This window comes from Rhinatrema bivittatum, chromosome 8 (genome assembly GCF_901001135.1).
Source record: "Rhinatrema bivittatum chromosome 8, aRhiBiv1.1, whole genome shotgun sequence".
NCBI lineage: Eukaryota > Metazoa > Chordata > Amphibia > Gymnophiona > Rhinatrematidae > Rhinatrema > Rhinatrema bivittatum.
The window spans coordinates 95,368,046-95,384,842 of NC_042622.1; the positions used below are offsets into that span (position 1 = coordinate 95,368,046).

The following is a 16,797-nucleotide window of genomic DNA, read 5'->3' on the forward strand; positions in this document are numbered from 1 at the left end:
GAGAGAGCAAGAGTTGGTGGAAAGCAAGAGTATGGGAGAAAGAGAGAATGGGTGAAGGCAGTAAAGGAGGAGAGAGAACTGAAGTGGGGAAGATGAGAGGAAGGGGGAGGGGATGGGACTTGAGAGGAAGAAGAGAAAGAGGATAGCGTGAGCACGAGGTACAGCAGGAGATGTAGAAAGAGAGGACCCGGGGTTGGGGATGGAATCCAACATGATAATGTAGAAGGGAGGAGATGAGGAGTGGAGGACAGAGCGCAGGAGAAAGTGGAGGAAGAATGGTGAAAGTGAAGCAGGAAGGATGAATAGGAAAAAAGCAGAAGGGGAGAGAAAAAGAAGAGACAGTACTAAAGTATCTGCTGCTGAAGGAAAAAGATAAAGAAGGGAGGAAGGGACAGAACGCAAATAAAAAAAGAAAAAGGAAGGAGGACACTAGAAAGAGAGAACGAGAGAAGCAGAACCCAAAGAAAGGAATAGAGATAAGGACGGAGAATTAAAAAAAAAAAAAAAAAAAAGATGCAGAGCCAGAAAATCAAACCAGAGACACCAAAGGTATCTGATAGAGAATGTAAATTAAAAAGAAAGTTGTTGGAGCGGGGGAGGAAGTGAGAAGGGAGCTGAAGAAGAGAAAAAGTTTGTACAGCCAAACCCCCCGTCTCAAAAGTTCCCAGGTATGCAAACTACAAAGACAAAAGGACAGAAAAGTCTGGGCAGTGCCCGCTGCTGCCCGGCTGCCGTTCTCCACATGCCCATTCATATGCAAAGCAGGCAGGAATCCCTCCGCTCTCTGCAAAACTCGCCGCCGTATCCAGCAAGTTTGCAAACAAGTAGTCCCTGTCACCGGGAGTAACTTCAGAAAGGAACTCAAAGTGAAACAAATGAAAAATACCAAGCAAAAGCAAATAATACAAAAAAAAACAACCCATAACTAACACCACCACATGACGAATTGGCCTGGCCTCTTCAAAAACTTAAAGTAGCAGCTGGAGCAGGCAGTGATTTGGCTGCAGGAAGCGTTGAAAAGGCACCTGGAGCGGAGGGATCTCGTAGCGGGCTGGCTGAGGCGCCCTGGGGCTCTCTGCCTGCACTCCCGGGAGCGCACTGGGTGGCAGCAGAGCAGTGCTGAAGGGAGCGGGGAGGAGGGAAGAAGCGGCTTCTGCTCCTGGAGGAGCTTCACTTCTATTCAACTGGGCTTTTGGCTTTTTTTTTTTTCCTCCTGTATTTTTGTCTTCGCATTGCTGAGGGGGGAAAAGATATTTGGCGGTGTCCCCTCCCCTGGGCTCGCAGGACGGATGCAGCTCTAAAGCGGAGTTTTCCATGCGCGGTTTGCAGAAGCGAAGGGATGCTGCGGTTCTTGGTGCACGTCCTCCTGCTGTCACTGCCCGCCTTCACCCAAGGTATGTGGGAGCCCCGTCGGCCAGAGTCTCGCACGAGCTTCGCTACTTTTTTTTTTCTTCGATGCGATTAGTCTCCGAAATGAATCCAGTTCCTGCTCTTTCTCCAGTTTCTTTCTCTCTTTTCCTTTTAACTATAGCTTTTGTTTTTGTTTTTTTTTTTTACCCTCTCTCCCTCCAAACCTGTTGCGGCACTGGAGCGATGTGGGGGATCCAGAGGAGGGGCTGTAGGTAGAAGGAGCCTGCTCGCCCCCAGGGAGGTTCGGATGGAGCTGGCTGCTCTTCTTGGAGTTGTTTTTGGTGGCTCTTTGGAGCTGGGCTCCGTAAACTACTTGTTGCCACCTCTGGGCTGCCAGATCCCACCCCGTTCAGTGCGGAGTTAGGGATCGGGGCAGGTCACGTTTCGGTAATGTGGTGGATCTCTCTCTCTCTCTCTTTTTAAAAATCCTTCCCGCACAGTATTTCTTTATTAACCCGGGAAGAAGAAGGTGACTTTGTGAGAGGACCATTTTCTTATCCCGCGGCTGTCTCTGCACGCCGACTTCAGGAAAAAAAAAAAAAGTCTTTGGCTACTCTGTGCGATGAGGTTGTAAATCTTCGTAGTGTATTTAAAATGTGAAGTAGTTTGCGTAGAGGAGTTTGACTTTATGTGGTAGAAAACTAAGATTTTAGGACCATATCAACCTTACCCCTAGGTTTTACTGCCCTATGAAGGTGAAGATTTTTTGAAGTTTATACTTCTGAACTTTACCCGGTTTCTAGGGGGAGACGGGAAGTAAGAAGCAGGGGCTCTTGCGAGATGACTACGTCTTGAGGCTGTTATTTTGAGAGCTCAATGCTGTTATCACATTCTGAGTTTGAAACTTCTCTTACGTCAGGTTTCCTGTCCTCTGTTTTTTTGGACAGGTTCGGGGCCGGATGTGAGCACTGCTTTCCCACTCTTGAGCAAACTAACTTTTTCTTTCTTTCTTTCTTTCTTTCTGGGAAATCCTAAAAGAGAAACCCAGTAACCCTATTTTAAGTAATTAACAATTAAAGGCAGGTAACTAAAATAAATAAATAAATAAATCTCAGGACTTGCAGACGTCATGGGTAGCGCTGCTTCTGGAGTTTGCTTTGAACTTTATATTGATACTCGAACTGACAAGTTAAAATATTGGTCGCCGATGATGATGATTTTTTTTTTTATGCTGGTTTTGTTTTCGAGCTGCTTAATTCCTGCCTCTCGCGGGGGGGGGGTGTTAGGGCTGGCATTGAGCGTTTTCTGCTGTGCGTTTTGGGGGCTGGCAGAGGAGTTACTGCTGCGTTCGCACCCCGGCACAGGGCTTCAGGGAGCGGGGCACACGCAGCCTCCTTCCCATCTGACCTAAGAAGGTTTAAGCAGCCGTGACCAGGAATGATATGGTAAAATCCAAAACCAGCAGCGCTAGGGGAATTAACTGACATCTGAATATGCAAGAGCTTAATTATCCTGCATTTTTGTTTTTCCTATCAAGCTAAAGGCTGGGGTGATTGTTTTGGGGAATAGGCTACAAGTAAAATGGTACAGCGATGGTCTTGGCTTATATTTGTGCAGCAAGAAGCTAAGAGGTGGAACACCGAAAAGCAGCTTCTGTGGGTCGGTGGGGGGCGGGGAGAGATTATTCGTGGCAAGCAAAATGTCGTTTTGCGGCCGATATCTGGCCACTTCTAGCCATGTACAGCTTGCATTACGACTTTGCGCCGGCCCACTTAAAACGAGAGCACGCTTGAAAAGTGATCTGTGTCTGACTTTTAGCAAACGCTTATTATCGGTCTACAGTCTCTGACTCATAAGCAAGAGACGCTTTCCGTCTTTTGTTACGGGAACAGAAATGCAGCCCCTGCCTCGTTTTGCCCCTTCACTTGTTTCGTTGTCATTTGCATGACTGAAGAGATCAAGGATAAAGTTAGGGTTAAATGTCCCGTCCCCGTCCCCCACCCCCACGTCTTGCAGCGGAAAACAGAGGCGGCTGTGTGCAGAGCAGAGCAGGAGGCTGTGCCTAGTCTCAGGCTGCAGGTATTGAGTGTCCAGGGTGGGACTGCATTGAATACAACACACAATGCCCTGAGAGGTGGCTTTACCAGTTGACAATGGGCAGCTCTGGTTCCCCCCCTTTGTTCCCATCAGAGTTGTCCCTGCTCTGCAGCTGTCGCCTTTTCCCACGCGCTGGGGGCCTTTGGAAAAGCCACGTTTTGGGTAAAACACATGCTCCTCTGGCCAGGAAGATCTGTACAGTGGATGCCAAGCTGATACCTGTGTCCTACTCTGCTTTTCTCTGAAAAGGAGCAGCATTAGGGCTGCAGCTGGCGGGAAGTGTGGGGCAGGCAGGAAGTCAGCACTTGTGAAAAACAGCAGGTAGGGGATAAGCAATGCTCAGTTGTGTTAAAAGTTGAGGAGGCTCATGCTATGCCATGGGAGCTAACACAGGAAACCAGACATGGCTCTTTGCTATACAATAATGGGACCAGAGTAATGCAGTGGGGCAGTATATTCACATCTTTACCAGTGTCTGCAAAACTAGCCTGGAAATTCCATTGGGGCATGCTGTATGGATGCAAGAGTCGGAAATCAACTGCAGGGTAAAAAAGTGGAGCTGAAGTTTGAGATAATTTGAGCAAGACATGTTAAGGTCATGTGAAGAAGAGGAAATCATAGCATTTTTCAGTTTAAGGGCTGGGAGTCAGATAGTGGTGTCTGCAGAGCATTGATGAACAAAACCAATTAACTACTTAAGAGGTAATAAAGCCAGAGCCAAGAGGCCCACATTCTAGCAAAGTCCATTGTGGGAATGCTAATGGTTGTGGAGAAGAGAAGGTTAAGATTGGGAACCAATTTTCATGCAATAAGTAAATTCAGTCCGCTTGTGAATTTAATGCAAAGCAGAGTTGATATTTTGCAGCCTTTGGGGGAGATCAATACATTTTGATTAGCTACTTTGAGGATACAATTCAATTTTGCTTTTACTTAAGGGGGGGGGGGCAAAACAATTAAGTGAGACTGATGGTTAATTATTATTCAGGAAAGTTTTGGGGACACAGAGTTAAGAAGTAAAATATTTGGAAATCTGTGCAGCCAGGGTCCCTCCCTTCTCCTGTTTGGGGAAGTTTATCAAGTGGAGTCTTTCTTCCATGGGTGAGGAAGTCTCTCAGGATTGTTGAAGGAATGAATGGTGGAGAAGAGGATGCTTGATACAATTTATTTCAGCTTATCTGCTGGTACTAAGAGAATGCATCATTATAGGTGCATGGAGGGAGGTGGGAGCATCAGGTGCATAGGCATTCATAAGCATAGAAGGCACTATTCCTACTTTGCTACCATGATCAACCGAGAAGGGATGAGCAGTCATTTTCAGAGCTGGGGTTGCAAGTTGCCTACACTGGGGGCACTGGGAATGAAGCAGTATTTCAAAGTCTAGCCCATGTTAACACAAGCCAAGGTGCCCCTCCATTTACTGCTGCAGAGAGTAATAACCTGCACATAAACAAAGGTAGATCAAATCCCTTCCCCACATTGAGGCATGCTGCTATAACTGCTTCAAGAATTGGGCTTGACATGTTTTAGAATAATTGCATCTTATGCAAAAGGTGACATGTTTACACACGTGCAGTTGTTTTACTGCAGGTGACTGACATCTGAGGCAGAGGGGTGAGCCCAGAGGATCCCAGCACGGTGAAGGGGTCTGGGAGTTTTCTTGGTGTGGTAAAACTCAGTAAAGCAGAAAGTATATGGAAGGGCTACTGGAAGTCTAGGAGAAAATTTAAGTAGGTGGTTAAACATAGGGTTTTCATAACCACTCAAGGGGGGGATCAGTCTATTCTGATCATGGTTTTTGGCATTGGGCTATGTTGCCACTATCAGAAAAACTGGGAGAAGTTTCAATAACTTGGCATCAAAGGGGTTTAACTTAAAAAATATAAGTACAATACAATGAGATACATAAGCAGGCAAAAGTTTTATAAAAGTGCAAGTGTAAAAATAATTTCAGTAACAGCAACAAAAGCTGGGTGGCACCATATTCAATGCAGCGGGTCAATTAAGTGAGGCTGGTTTTAAAAAAACAAGTTTTAATTGGTTTTTGAAAGATGCATAAAAGATCTAGGGGGCAAAGCGTTGCTATTCATGGCACAAGATGCCAATTAATACCCCATAGGGCAATCACTGGGGCAATCACAATAAAGCAAATAATGAAGCACTCAAGGTCCATAACGACAAGCATCTGGGGGAAAAGGATGGAGATCCTGCTTGAGATAGCAGGAAATAGCTATTAGGATGAACTATTTAGAGAAGAATTCCTAATCCTACTTTGGGGCATTTAAGAGTTAGTGAAGTGGTACCCAATGTTCCCTCAAATTTTCTTACTGTTTTACTTTTTATAAACCAAATTCAAATTTGTGCACGACGAGCCAGTATCGTGCATATAATATTGGGATTTCTTGTGTGCACAAGGTTCACAATCTATGAATCCGCACACATGGACACAGGGAACAGTGGTTGTGCTATAAACTTGTTTTAAAACTCATGGTCCAGCATTTGCAAGAGATGTGAATTCAGGTAGAGGTGTGGCTGTGTCAATCCAAAAAAAGATAGAAAGAAAGGAGAATGCAAAGTAATACCATGACAGACATGGGGCAAAATATTATGCCCAATTCAGCTTGAGGAGGAGTACAAATTCAGGCCTCCCGGGGAGGGTCCAATTTTAAACACAAGGTTGGGACTGCACTATCGCAGTTCCCGTTCCAGAAAGTATTGTCAAGCTGCCTTGAGACAGCAAGCAAGGACACCGAGGGTTATAGGAAACACTTTTGGGATTGGGATCACATCACTGGCCAAGGATTTGGGTAAGGAACATAGGTAGACGCAACCAAGCAGATGCTGGGAATAGGACAGGTTAAAAGACTTTGAGGAGTGAGCAATATTGGAAATTAACATGCTATCTTAGATTAGTTATCATACTGAACATTGGTCCAAAAATTGGTTGTTGTCGGTCACGCCGTTTTATATCGGGCAAAGAAAAGAGCATGGATGGGATCAGGTGGCGAAGGACTGAGCACACCTCAGGAAAAGGCGATTGTGAAATGGATGCGGTGGAGAGGAATAAAAGAGAAACAAGCTAATTCCTATGCATTTGCAGATGGCCAGGGAGCAACTGAGCCTGACAGTATCATCAATGATTTGGGGGTGATGATTTGGTAACACTAAGAGCAATAAACTTGATAATAACAATAAAAGGAAGCCATAGTTGATTAATATGGTAAGGGACCAAGAGTAGAAAAGGAATGGTGAAAGGCAGAAAAAGTTTACAGAGAAGTAAGCAGTCACATGGGGGAGCTGAATGAGACGCTACAGAGCATGGGAAAGTAATAATAATCCAATGGAAAAGTTTAGTTAGGAGGGATGGGATTCACTTAACAGACATGGCGTTGGTCATTTTCAATTTACATTTTCTGGTGGCAATGGACGTTTACAAAAAATCCTAGTTGGGGGGGGGGGGGGGGGGGGGGGGGGGGGGGGGGGCCTAGTAAGGGGCCAGTGGTCCCTCCTGTGGTGGCAGCTCACCAGCCAAAAAGGAAGATGAAAATGGGGGTGCCCAGGTGCCAATAGATAGGGGGGCACCTGGGCTGGTAGTGGGTATTAACGTTTGGAACATTGTGAATAGCCCCCAAGTAGGAAAGTGCAATACAAAGCGAGAATAAATAACCCCGAGGCTGGGATTCGGAGCAGGCCGAGGTCCGGCTGGCCTGGGGAGTCATGGAATAATAAATAGCACTGTACGGCTGTCCCATCCCCAAACATCTTGCACGGTACGGCTTGATGAGGGGATAAGAGGGGGATATAAATAAATAATGGTGGAAAAGGTGGGATTGATAACAAAAGAAAAGTCTCCTCGGCAGCAAGTGCTGCATTAACTCAGGCATGGGGGTTTTGGTTTGGTAATAATTTAATTTATTGAAAGCTGTGGCCTACATCTTCCACTGATCTGTTTCTGTTGCAAGATAAGAGTTAATGTGTTAGTTATGTGGAATGAATAAAACTTTGGATTTTGAACAGATGTCCCAGTGCTTATTAGGGGAGGGAAAGGGGTTGGGGGTATTTAGAGTGGGGTGGACGAGTGGTGTGGCGAGCCTGGGTTATGCCCTGAAAGGTGGCTTTACCAGTTGACAATGGGCAGCTCTGGTTCCCCCCCCCCCCCCTTTGTTCCCATCAGAGTTGTCCCTGCTCTGCAGCTGTCGCCTTTTCCCACGCGCTGGGGGCCTTTGGAAAAGCCACGTTTTTGGCTAAAACACATGCCCCCTCTGGCCAGGAAGATCTGTACAGTGGATGCCAAGCTGATACCTGTGTCCTACTCTGAAAAGGAGCAGCATTAGGGCTGCAGCTGGCTGGAAGCGCAGAGATTGTCCTTGGCAGTGGTGGTACAGACTAGGAAGGAACGGGAGGCAGACAGTGATAGACACAGGGCACACGGCAGTGTGCGCCTTGAGGCTGTACCCGTGTGGCTTTGAAACGAGGCCATGGAATGGGGCTGTCTTTTGTAACTTGCTCAAACGTTTGGTGCTGATTCAACCTTTTTTTTTTTTTGGGTTTCCTAGCATGTGTCAATTATGCATGCACCTGCTTTTTTTTTTTTTCTGGTAAATGATTATTAATAAAATGGAAGATCAACAAAGTGCATGACAGACCTGTAGCATTATTATTTTATTTGCATATTTGAAGCACTTGGTATTGTGAAGTGTTTTGACGTGTGATGTGCTAAAACCCACTTCCTTTCTCAGACCTGTCAAGGGTTAAGAAAGAGCCCGTTGCATTTCTGGAGACAAGAAGTGCGTTTGCGTTTGTCAAAGTTTTAGAGCCCACGTTTCTGGGAAGACTGACCTATGCGAGCATGCACATCAGATGGTGCTACTGTCCTTTTGTACAAAGTTTGTCAGTGCTGTTGGCTCACTTTTCCCTTGAAAGATGCCGACACTGTGGTCTCTTTTTTTTTTTTCTTAAAGGGTTCAACCTTATTGCAGTATAACTCTTTGCCTGACATACTAAAGCATTTTCCCCATTTCGTGTTGATGGGAAACATGTTGGCTCATTTTGGTTCTATGTCTCTTTCAAAGGTGGCCTGTCTTAGCATTTGAGTTCTTGCTAGCTCCTTTTGCTGTTAGTGAAGATATTTAAATTTTACTCCTGGGGGCATTTTTTGTGCCACTCCGCAGTGCAGAATTTTCATCCTCAGAATTTCCAAATTCCATGCAGAATTTGGTACTGCATCCAACTGCGTAGGCCATGAGGAGGAGGCTCCAGCAGTGGTGTCAGCATCTGTTCTGGTACCTGGGACCTAGAAAAATGGAGGAGGGAAGTGGTGGTGTCAGCACTGGGCCCAGAAGAAGGTGGCAGGGGTGTCCTGTGGAAGAGGCTTCAGCTGCAGCCCAAGGGACCTGAAAGGATGGAGGAGATGTCAGTAGCAGTGTTGGTCCTGTGGCCTGCAAGGGCTGGAAACATAAAGCAGCAGTGGCATTGCTTCAGATCACATGGGCAGGAATGAGAGGCAGAGCAGATAGCTTGGGCTGAGGGACAGAGGAAGAGTGAGTGAATGAATCGGGTTGGGGGGAAGGAATGATTAGGCTGGGGGTAGAGGAGAAGAGTAAGTGATTGGGTCAGGCTAGGGAAGAGGCAAACATGGGTAGGTTGGGCTGAGAAGAGGGGGAAGAGCGAGACTGAGTTGGGCTCAATGAGAAAGTTGGGTGGGTTGGGCTGGGGAAGGGGGAATGGAAAGGGTTATTGAGAGGGTCAGGCAGAGGGAGAGAGTTGATGGATAAGTAGGATTGCCAACTGGTTCCAGATTTTCAGGAACAGGTTGATCCAGTCCTGGTTTTACCCCATTGCATGCTGGGACTTATTCTGATTTCCCTATTGCATTCCCTAAGAAAAACAAGACTCTAAATACCTGCATGCAGGGGAGTAAAACCAGGATTGGATCAACCTGTTCTGAAAATCTGGAGTCATTTGGCAATCCTCTGGGTGAGGCTGTGAAGAGCAGAAGTGAGTGGCTGGGGCTTAGGAATGGAGAAGGAAAACTGAATGAATTGGTGAGTCCATTTGGGGGGAGAGGCAATAGTGAGTTGGGTCAAGCATGAGGATAGAGTGAGTGGGTCAGGCTGGGTTGGGGGAGAGTGAGTGGGTGTTCAGACTTAGGTGATGAAGAAAGTGGAGGGGATGGGATGGGGAAGGGTTCCACTGACCTATGGTGCACTACTACAATATTCCTGGACAAAGAATTGTGGTTGCTGTGTTAGTCCACTTGGATATGTTTGAATTAAGGATCAGCAAACAAGTTGTTGTAGGTGATACCTTTTTACTGGACTAATTTGATACATCTGACTGAGGCCCAGATTTAGGCATAGACAACCTAGGTAACTGCCTCCCGTGCCAAATGTTCATAGGCCCTGGAGTGCCTTGCTGCCAGTCTGGGCCTGCAGTCGTAGATACTGCAACTTCAGTGCGTGGGTGGAGCAAATTATATCTTCCGAGGCCCTGCCCCTTGCATGGGTTTCCATGGTAGCAGGAAGGGGCAGGATGCCACAGGATCTATATTGAATTCGCTTCCTGAAATTGCTATTGCTGCCGCTTCAGGGTTGGCACCTGTATGGAGGATAGAGGCAACAACAACTCCAAAGCGAAGGTAGGGAAGAGGGGGACACTAGGAGAAGGGAGGATCTGAGTAAGCGTGATTGGGGGTGGAGCACTCTTTCCTGACCGGCTTTTGGGATATATCTTCTCTTCATCAAGTCGGTCCTGATGACGAGAGGATAATTCTGTTGAAAGCTAGTCAGAAGTATTACATTCGTCCAATAAAAAAGTGCAGCCTGCAACTTATCTTGAACCTTATTAGTACTCCTTTGAAAAATAGCTTTTTCTGCATTACTACTTGGTGATAATTGTGTATCTCCTTTCCCTTCCCCCATATCTATCCATCCCTCCCTCACCCATCTCACACTTCACTATCCCTCTTTTCCTCATCCTACCGCTCTGTGGCCCATGCAGGCCGATTCACCTACTATAGCAGCTTCCTTTGGCCGCGCACCTGTGCCTTGTTCCAGCCACACAGGCCAGGGAATGCACACTGTTTTGTTTACAACACATGTTCTTTGTAAATAGCATATTTCTAAAGTATGTGCATCAAGCGTATGCTGTGTTGTACACAGCACACTTTCCAAATAGCGGGCATTAGCTGCAATGTATGTGTATTGTAAACCAAACGTGATTTTAAAAAAATCCCGCCCCTTGGTAGCCACTGTAAGAACTGTGCCGACAGAGGACTACCAACTGTCATGCAAAAGGTTTGCAAGTGTATTGCATATATAGAAGATGTGCATAAAACTTTTCATTTTTTTCACCCAGAATTCCCCCAGGAGTATTGTAATAAGGCCGCCTGACCCCTGATTGATAGTGTAGGTGATGTTAGAGACATATTACCATGACAACACAGACTGAGGCCTCGATGTCACAAATACATTGTAATAACTTTATTGTCAATTGAAAATTAGATCAGAGGCTGCAAGGGAGGAATGTGTAGTTTTAACTCAGATTGTCTTTATATTCTGTATTTACAATGGTCAGATATCCATTGGAGCTTAGATTTCGGTTTTGACTTGGCATTGGCTTCCTGCTCCTTTGTACTCCAATGGCTGTCATCTGGTGCCATGCGCCTTCATTCACAACTATCTGGAGACTTTTCCCCTATGTTATATCTTGCAAAACTCACTGCAGTGACAGTCATTGGTTGGGGGGGGGGGGGGTGAGTGGAAGGGGTTACACCCCAGAATGACTTCCAGAACCATGCAGTCACGGGCCATACATCCGGCCACTAGCTGTTACTGTTGTGCAGTGTGGGGGAATCCCTCTCCCAGGGGCTGTGAATGACACCTTCGGAGCATCCCCAACTGATGCTTGGGAAGCAAAAGGCCCTTAGCTGTATTTTTTTTTCAAAGTCTTTTCACGCTTGTGTCAGTGTTGATGCGAAGTTCTGCCATGGGTTAGTAAAGACAGCTGCCCAGAGAGAAAGCACAGTAGTCCTCAGTAACCCTAACAGAAATGGGTTTTGCGTTATCGCTTCCAGTACTCTGAGTAGTAAGAATTTATGTCAGACTGATAACCTGATGAAATCCCTTTTACATATTTACAGGTTTACGATGTACTCAGCCGTCTGAAATCTGCTTGAATGGTGGAAAGTGTGAAACTGCCCCCAACGGGACTGGAGAATGTAGGTAGGTACAAGAAGAACAGCACAGGGGAAATGTCTTCTGTACAGGCGCTATGGGTTTGCGCTCAAGGGTTCTTGGGATTTGTTTTGTGGCGCAGGCTGAGCTGCTAAGTAAAACTCTACCTATGAAAACCGTGAGTACACCGAAATTACATTGCATCCTTCGTATGTCACCATGTATCATCAGAAACAGGGCAAGTCTCCCCCTCCTTCCTCTCCAAACAGGTCCACCAGCGTTTTCCAAAACAGTTCTTATTTTCTTTGGGGTATTTTGTGCAATTGGTCTGAAATGTAACATTGTGGAAACAATTGTTCGTGGGTTTTGTTTTTTTTTTGTCCATGTGAACAAGGAGATGTGTGGGGCTCCCAGAAGAGCAAGTCTCCCACCACAGTCCCAGGAATTAAAGCAACACACACACCCACCCCTCCCTTTCCCTCCACCCCAATGAATATAGAGTCATTGTTTTCAGACATGAAAGGTGACAAGGCAGATGCAGCTTTGGCCTGCCAGGAAAGCAAGAAGTGCACAGATCTTAGGAGGAGTCGGATCCCACTCAGACGGGCTCAAATATTTCTTGAAACCCTCAATTGAGGAACCTTGCTTGCTTGGTGGTGCAAGCTTGTAGTTTCCATTCCAACTTTTGAGTGGCGGATTTCCCTGGTAACTTTGAGCATCATGTTTGCTTCAGTCTTCCTCTGTCCAGACGCCCTTTTCCTACTTTCCCTCCCAACAAAAAAAAAATCAGCAAATTAATCGGGCACATGAGCAATTTTCTAAACAAAGACTAGCGTCTTTGTGAGCTACTAATGAATGCAAGCCACTTTTTTTTTCCAGAAGCCTCATGGACGCTTGACGCTCCAAATCTTGTTTTCTTTCATTCATAGAGCGACAGCTGGGGTTCGGTCAAAATTCGGCAGCTATTGTTGAGGGAGGCAGATTAATGCTGTGTGACTAATCATGTGTGGCTTCCCAGAACACATAACTGCCCTCTTTTCCTTGTGTTCTTTCACTCTTTCTGCAAACTGCAGCTTCTGATTTACATTGCCTATGCAGATGGTAGCGGAATACCATTAAATCAGTGTATGTGTGTGTACAAGATCTTGCTAGGAAAGAGGGCAAGTTTTGAAAAGTAACTTTCCCAAAGGTAGTTTTTTTTTTGGGGGTTTTGTTTTTTGTTTTTTAACTTGAAGAGTTTCTTCTCTGGCAGTTGTCAATCACGAGACTTTTGATCAGTCTTTGCTATAAAATATCTACTATGTATTTGTGTTGGAATGTTGCAAAATAGCAGCAGGGCTGACAGTGTGACAGGCTCTAATTATTCCATGCAAAAATCTGAATAAATTAAGAGGGATTTCCCATAGCTTGAGTAGCAGTTATATTTGTTACAGGTGGCTATCTCACAATAAGGCAAGGTTGAAGGCATGCACAGGTCCCAGATTTTTTTTTAGAACATGAAAAGGTGCATTCTAGCACTGATTTTAGTATTTACTAACATGAAGCTGATTACAAACAAGATATTTTTTTTTTTTTTAAATCTGCTTGGATGTCCAATGATGTCATTCCGTTGGAGAAAAAGACACTAAGAATAAAATGCATCTTTAAAATGGTGTATGTAACAAACATAATCATCTACCACATTCTGAGCTGAGAAGCAAATATTTCCCCACTCCAGACAGGTTGGGAGGAACAAGTAAATTGGCATTTTAACAGAGGTTGTTCTCAGCCAGGCATGCAAATACTGTGCATTTGAATGTTGTGATATCGGAGATCAATAAAGCTTGCCATGATTCTTCTCATCAATTAATAAGCAAAGTGGCGGTGTGCATTTTCCATGCAAAACTCCAGGTATTCTCTAGCCATTCTCAATAAAAAAAAATAAAAAGAGTATCTCACAGAGCTCACTATAAGACCCTGCTATGTTTTCTTTTTGATGAACTTTTAACAAGAGACATTTTAGTGGGGAAGAGGCAGGAATGTTTTTGGGTGGGGGTGGGAGAGCTGACTTTAGGCAGAGCAGTTTAGTAGAGCTGTCCTTTTATCTAAGGTATCCCTTTACTAGTCATTTGGATTTTAAGACTTGTAAATGAAGGAGAGCAGAAGGCCCAGATAGGAGCAGCCGAAATCTGGCATCTCTCTGCGGTGCCAGTGTGTAATGTGCAGATCTGAGTGATTGGCCCACATCTCCATTCCACCTGGCTCTTAATGGACTTTGCCCACAAAGCTTCCATTGTACTTCCCAAGAAATCCAATTAGAAGGTGAAGCAAAATAAATACTGTTTGAGAGTGAAACTGCTGCAGTGGAGAAACAGTGTCCTCTTCTCGCCATCCTGACTGGCAGGAGGAACGAGCTCTGTGCAAACAGCTGCTCGTAGGTAACAGTTTTTGAACTCCCCACATTCGGCAGCAAAGGGGAAAGAATCTCTTCCTATTCTGCGAGGCATGAGTTTGTTTGTTTTTTAACTTATTTTACAGATGCATGTTAAGGGCTAGATTTTAAAAAAAATACACGCATGCGTCCATGTGCACACGCTACCTGGCACGCGCACATGGACGCACGATTTTATAACATGTGCACGCTGGCGCGCACATGTCATAAAATCCCGGGCAGCACACGCAAGGAGGAGTGGAATTTCACAAAATTGCGCGGCGATGAGATCGGGGCCTTCCCCCAGTTCCCTCCCAGTCCACTCCACATTTTTTTTTTTTTTTTTACCTTTTTGTTTTGTAAATTACTTCAGGGCAGGACCTGAAGTAACTTGTGCGTGCCGGGACAGCGAGGAATGGTGCTGTCCTGGGCCGCCCTGCCCCGCTCCACCCCACCTCCCTTTTGAGGCCCTGGCACTTATACACGTCCCGGGATTTACGCATGTGGCCGGGCTGTTTTGAAAATTGGCCCAACGTGCATAAGGCCCAGGATTTACGCGCGCTGGCGTTTTAAAATCCAGCCTTAAATGCAGAATGGTTCCCTGTCTCAGTTGGCAGCATGCTAGTGAAATTGCAGCATGCATGGAAATCTCACTTTGAAAGAGGACAAACGGAATGCCAAAGTAGTTTCTGACCTACTAAGCAATTGAAACTACTATAAAGTGACTGACTGGCTAACCTTAGAGCTCAGCGGCAGTTTTGTGCACTGCCATGCAAAGGGACATGGGTTAATATCCTGGCTCAGGTCTTCTGCTCCCTGGATGGGCCAGGGATGGGGATACTCAGCACCAGCATTCATAGCCCCTGGGGGAAGGGAGTCGTGGTCATTGTGCAATGGTGACACCTAGTGGCTGGATTTTTGGGCCCATTATTGCAGGGTTCCGGAAGGAACCTTGATATGTGGCCCCTGGCCGAGGACTGTCATTGCAGTGACTGGGCTAAGTTGGGAGGTGATATAAAACAGGACAAAAGAAAATCCCTTGTTCCAGCTGAGCTGGAACTGAAGGACACTGCTGGTTGCAAAAATGCACATAAGGAATTTCACATCTAACATCACATAATGTGCAAAAGAGGAGTTGAAATATGGTTGCATGACCTACTTACATTTTTTAATTTTACTGGCAAAAGCCTTACATCTGAATGCACCAGTGCTGATTATTTTGACTAAAATGTCCTTTTCAAATGTGGTTTTTGTGGTGGAATTTTGAATTGTGATATGAGGTCAGCAAAGGAACGTTCTCCCAGACAAACAGGAAGGTATTTTTAGTTTGCAGTGTTGAGACTGGAAGAATTTTGTTTGGCTCTGAATATGAACATGCTGCTAGTAAACTGTGCGGTCCCTGTGACACTTAGTTGAGCCTGTGTTGTGAGTTCAAGAAGGCGGAAAGTCACTAGGGACCACATTTGCTAAGCATTTATCACATAACCACAGGACGTGGAGAACCGTACAGTACATCTGGTCCCTGCTGCCTGTTTCTGAGGGCCAGGGGAAAGGGTAAGAAACAGTTTCTCTTTTGCTTGTCTAAAGAAGTGCGACTTGTGGTCTGCACCTCATTTACTCACCTCTGTGTACAGCACACCTTTGGCCAGTGTGCTATGGAGAAACTTTCTCTGAATACAGATTTTTAGAAAAGTGCCTTTCAATCGGATTCTTGAGATTTTAACTGTCTTCCTGCATTGTGAGGTCCATATTCAAAAGCCATTTTAGATGGATAACTCAAGTTATCCGTCTGAATGGCAAATGTGGCGCATTCAGCCACTGATCTGGCTAAATTATAGTAACTATCTGAGTTATAGTAGTTAGCCTAGCAATGGCAGATGCTGGAGCAGATCCTGGCTATATAAAAAAAAAAAATCCGTTTTAAGGTATGGGGTGGAATGGAAGGGATAGGGTCGGGGTGAGGGATGGGGGATGGGGAGGATCCTGGAAAAGGAACCGGTAGTAGGGGGTTGAGAGGTAGGAGAGGGGATGTGATCGCCACCGATCCACGGCACTATTATTTGTTTAAAATGACGATGTGGCCACTCTGGGAGGAGGTGCCAGGCTGTTAGGAGCTCTCATGGAAGGGATGAAGGTGGTCTGGTTTGGGTCGATAGGCCCGTGATCATTTAAACATTTTTTTTTTTTTTTTTTTTTTTTTTACAGTGAATCACTGCTTAACCGGCTACAGTTAGCCAAATAACCTTAAACAAAACCGGATATTCTTTTGAATATAGTTAGGTATAAAGTTATCCGGATAACTTTAATCAGCGTTATTCAATGGGACGTTTACCCCACTGAGTATCCAGGACAAGTTATCCAGCCAACCTTAACCGGATAACTTGTCCACTAAACGGCTTACTGACTATTTGTCTCTGTGTGTCTGTCTTGGATAGCAGCATGTAGCAGGTTTATTTTTACCCAGTAGTTCATAGAAAAACACAATTCAAGCAAAGTTATACTTCTCTTGAAGGCTGAGAAGGTGACGAGCATAGGGGACTGAAATTGCTGTTTCTGAAATAGCGGTCTTCAGAGAAGGGCCTTCCAATATTGTTTCTAGCCAAATGTGCGTAGTTAAGTATCGCGTCTGCCATGACGTAGGAAATCACTTTGTAGTCAGCTTTAGTGTCACCTCATTTTTTTTTTAAGTAAGATAATCTTTTATATTTCTGTACTTGCTGATTTATTCTGTGTGCTTAATTTCCATGAAAAAATGTGAGCCCCCATGGT

General features: G+C 45.3%; 1 protein-coding gene across 1 annotated transcript in view; it reads left to right on the forward strand.

Moving 5' to 3' along the window:
- The first annotated feature begins 1,112 nt into the window (after positions 1 to 1,112).
- Positions 1,113 to 16,797, forward strand: part of NOTCH1 (notch receptor 1) — a 149,935-nt gene continuing 134,250 nt past the window's right edge. Inside the window, exons 1-2 of the mRNA XM_029610808.1 lie at positions 1,113 to 1,394; positions 11,585 to 11,666. Of these exons, the coding sequence (XP_029466668.1) occupies positions 1,340 to 1,394; positions 11,585 to 11,666 (137 nt within the window). The 5' untranslated portion in view covers positions 1,113 to 1,339. The remainder of the gene's footprint in view (positions 1,395 to 11,584; positions 11,667 to 16,797) is intronic.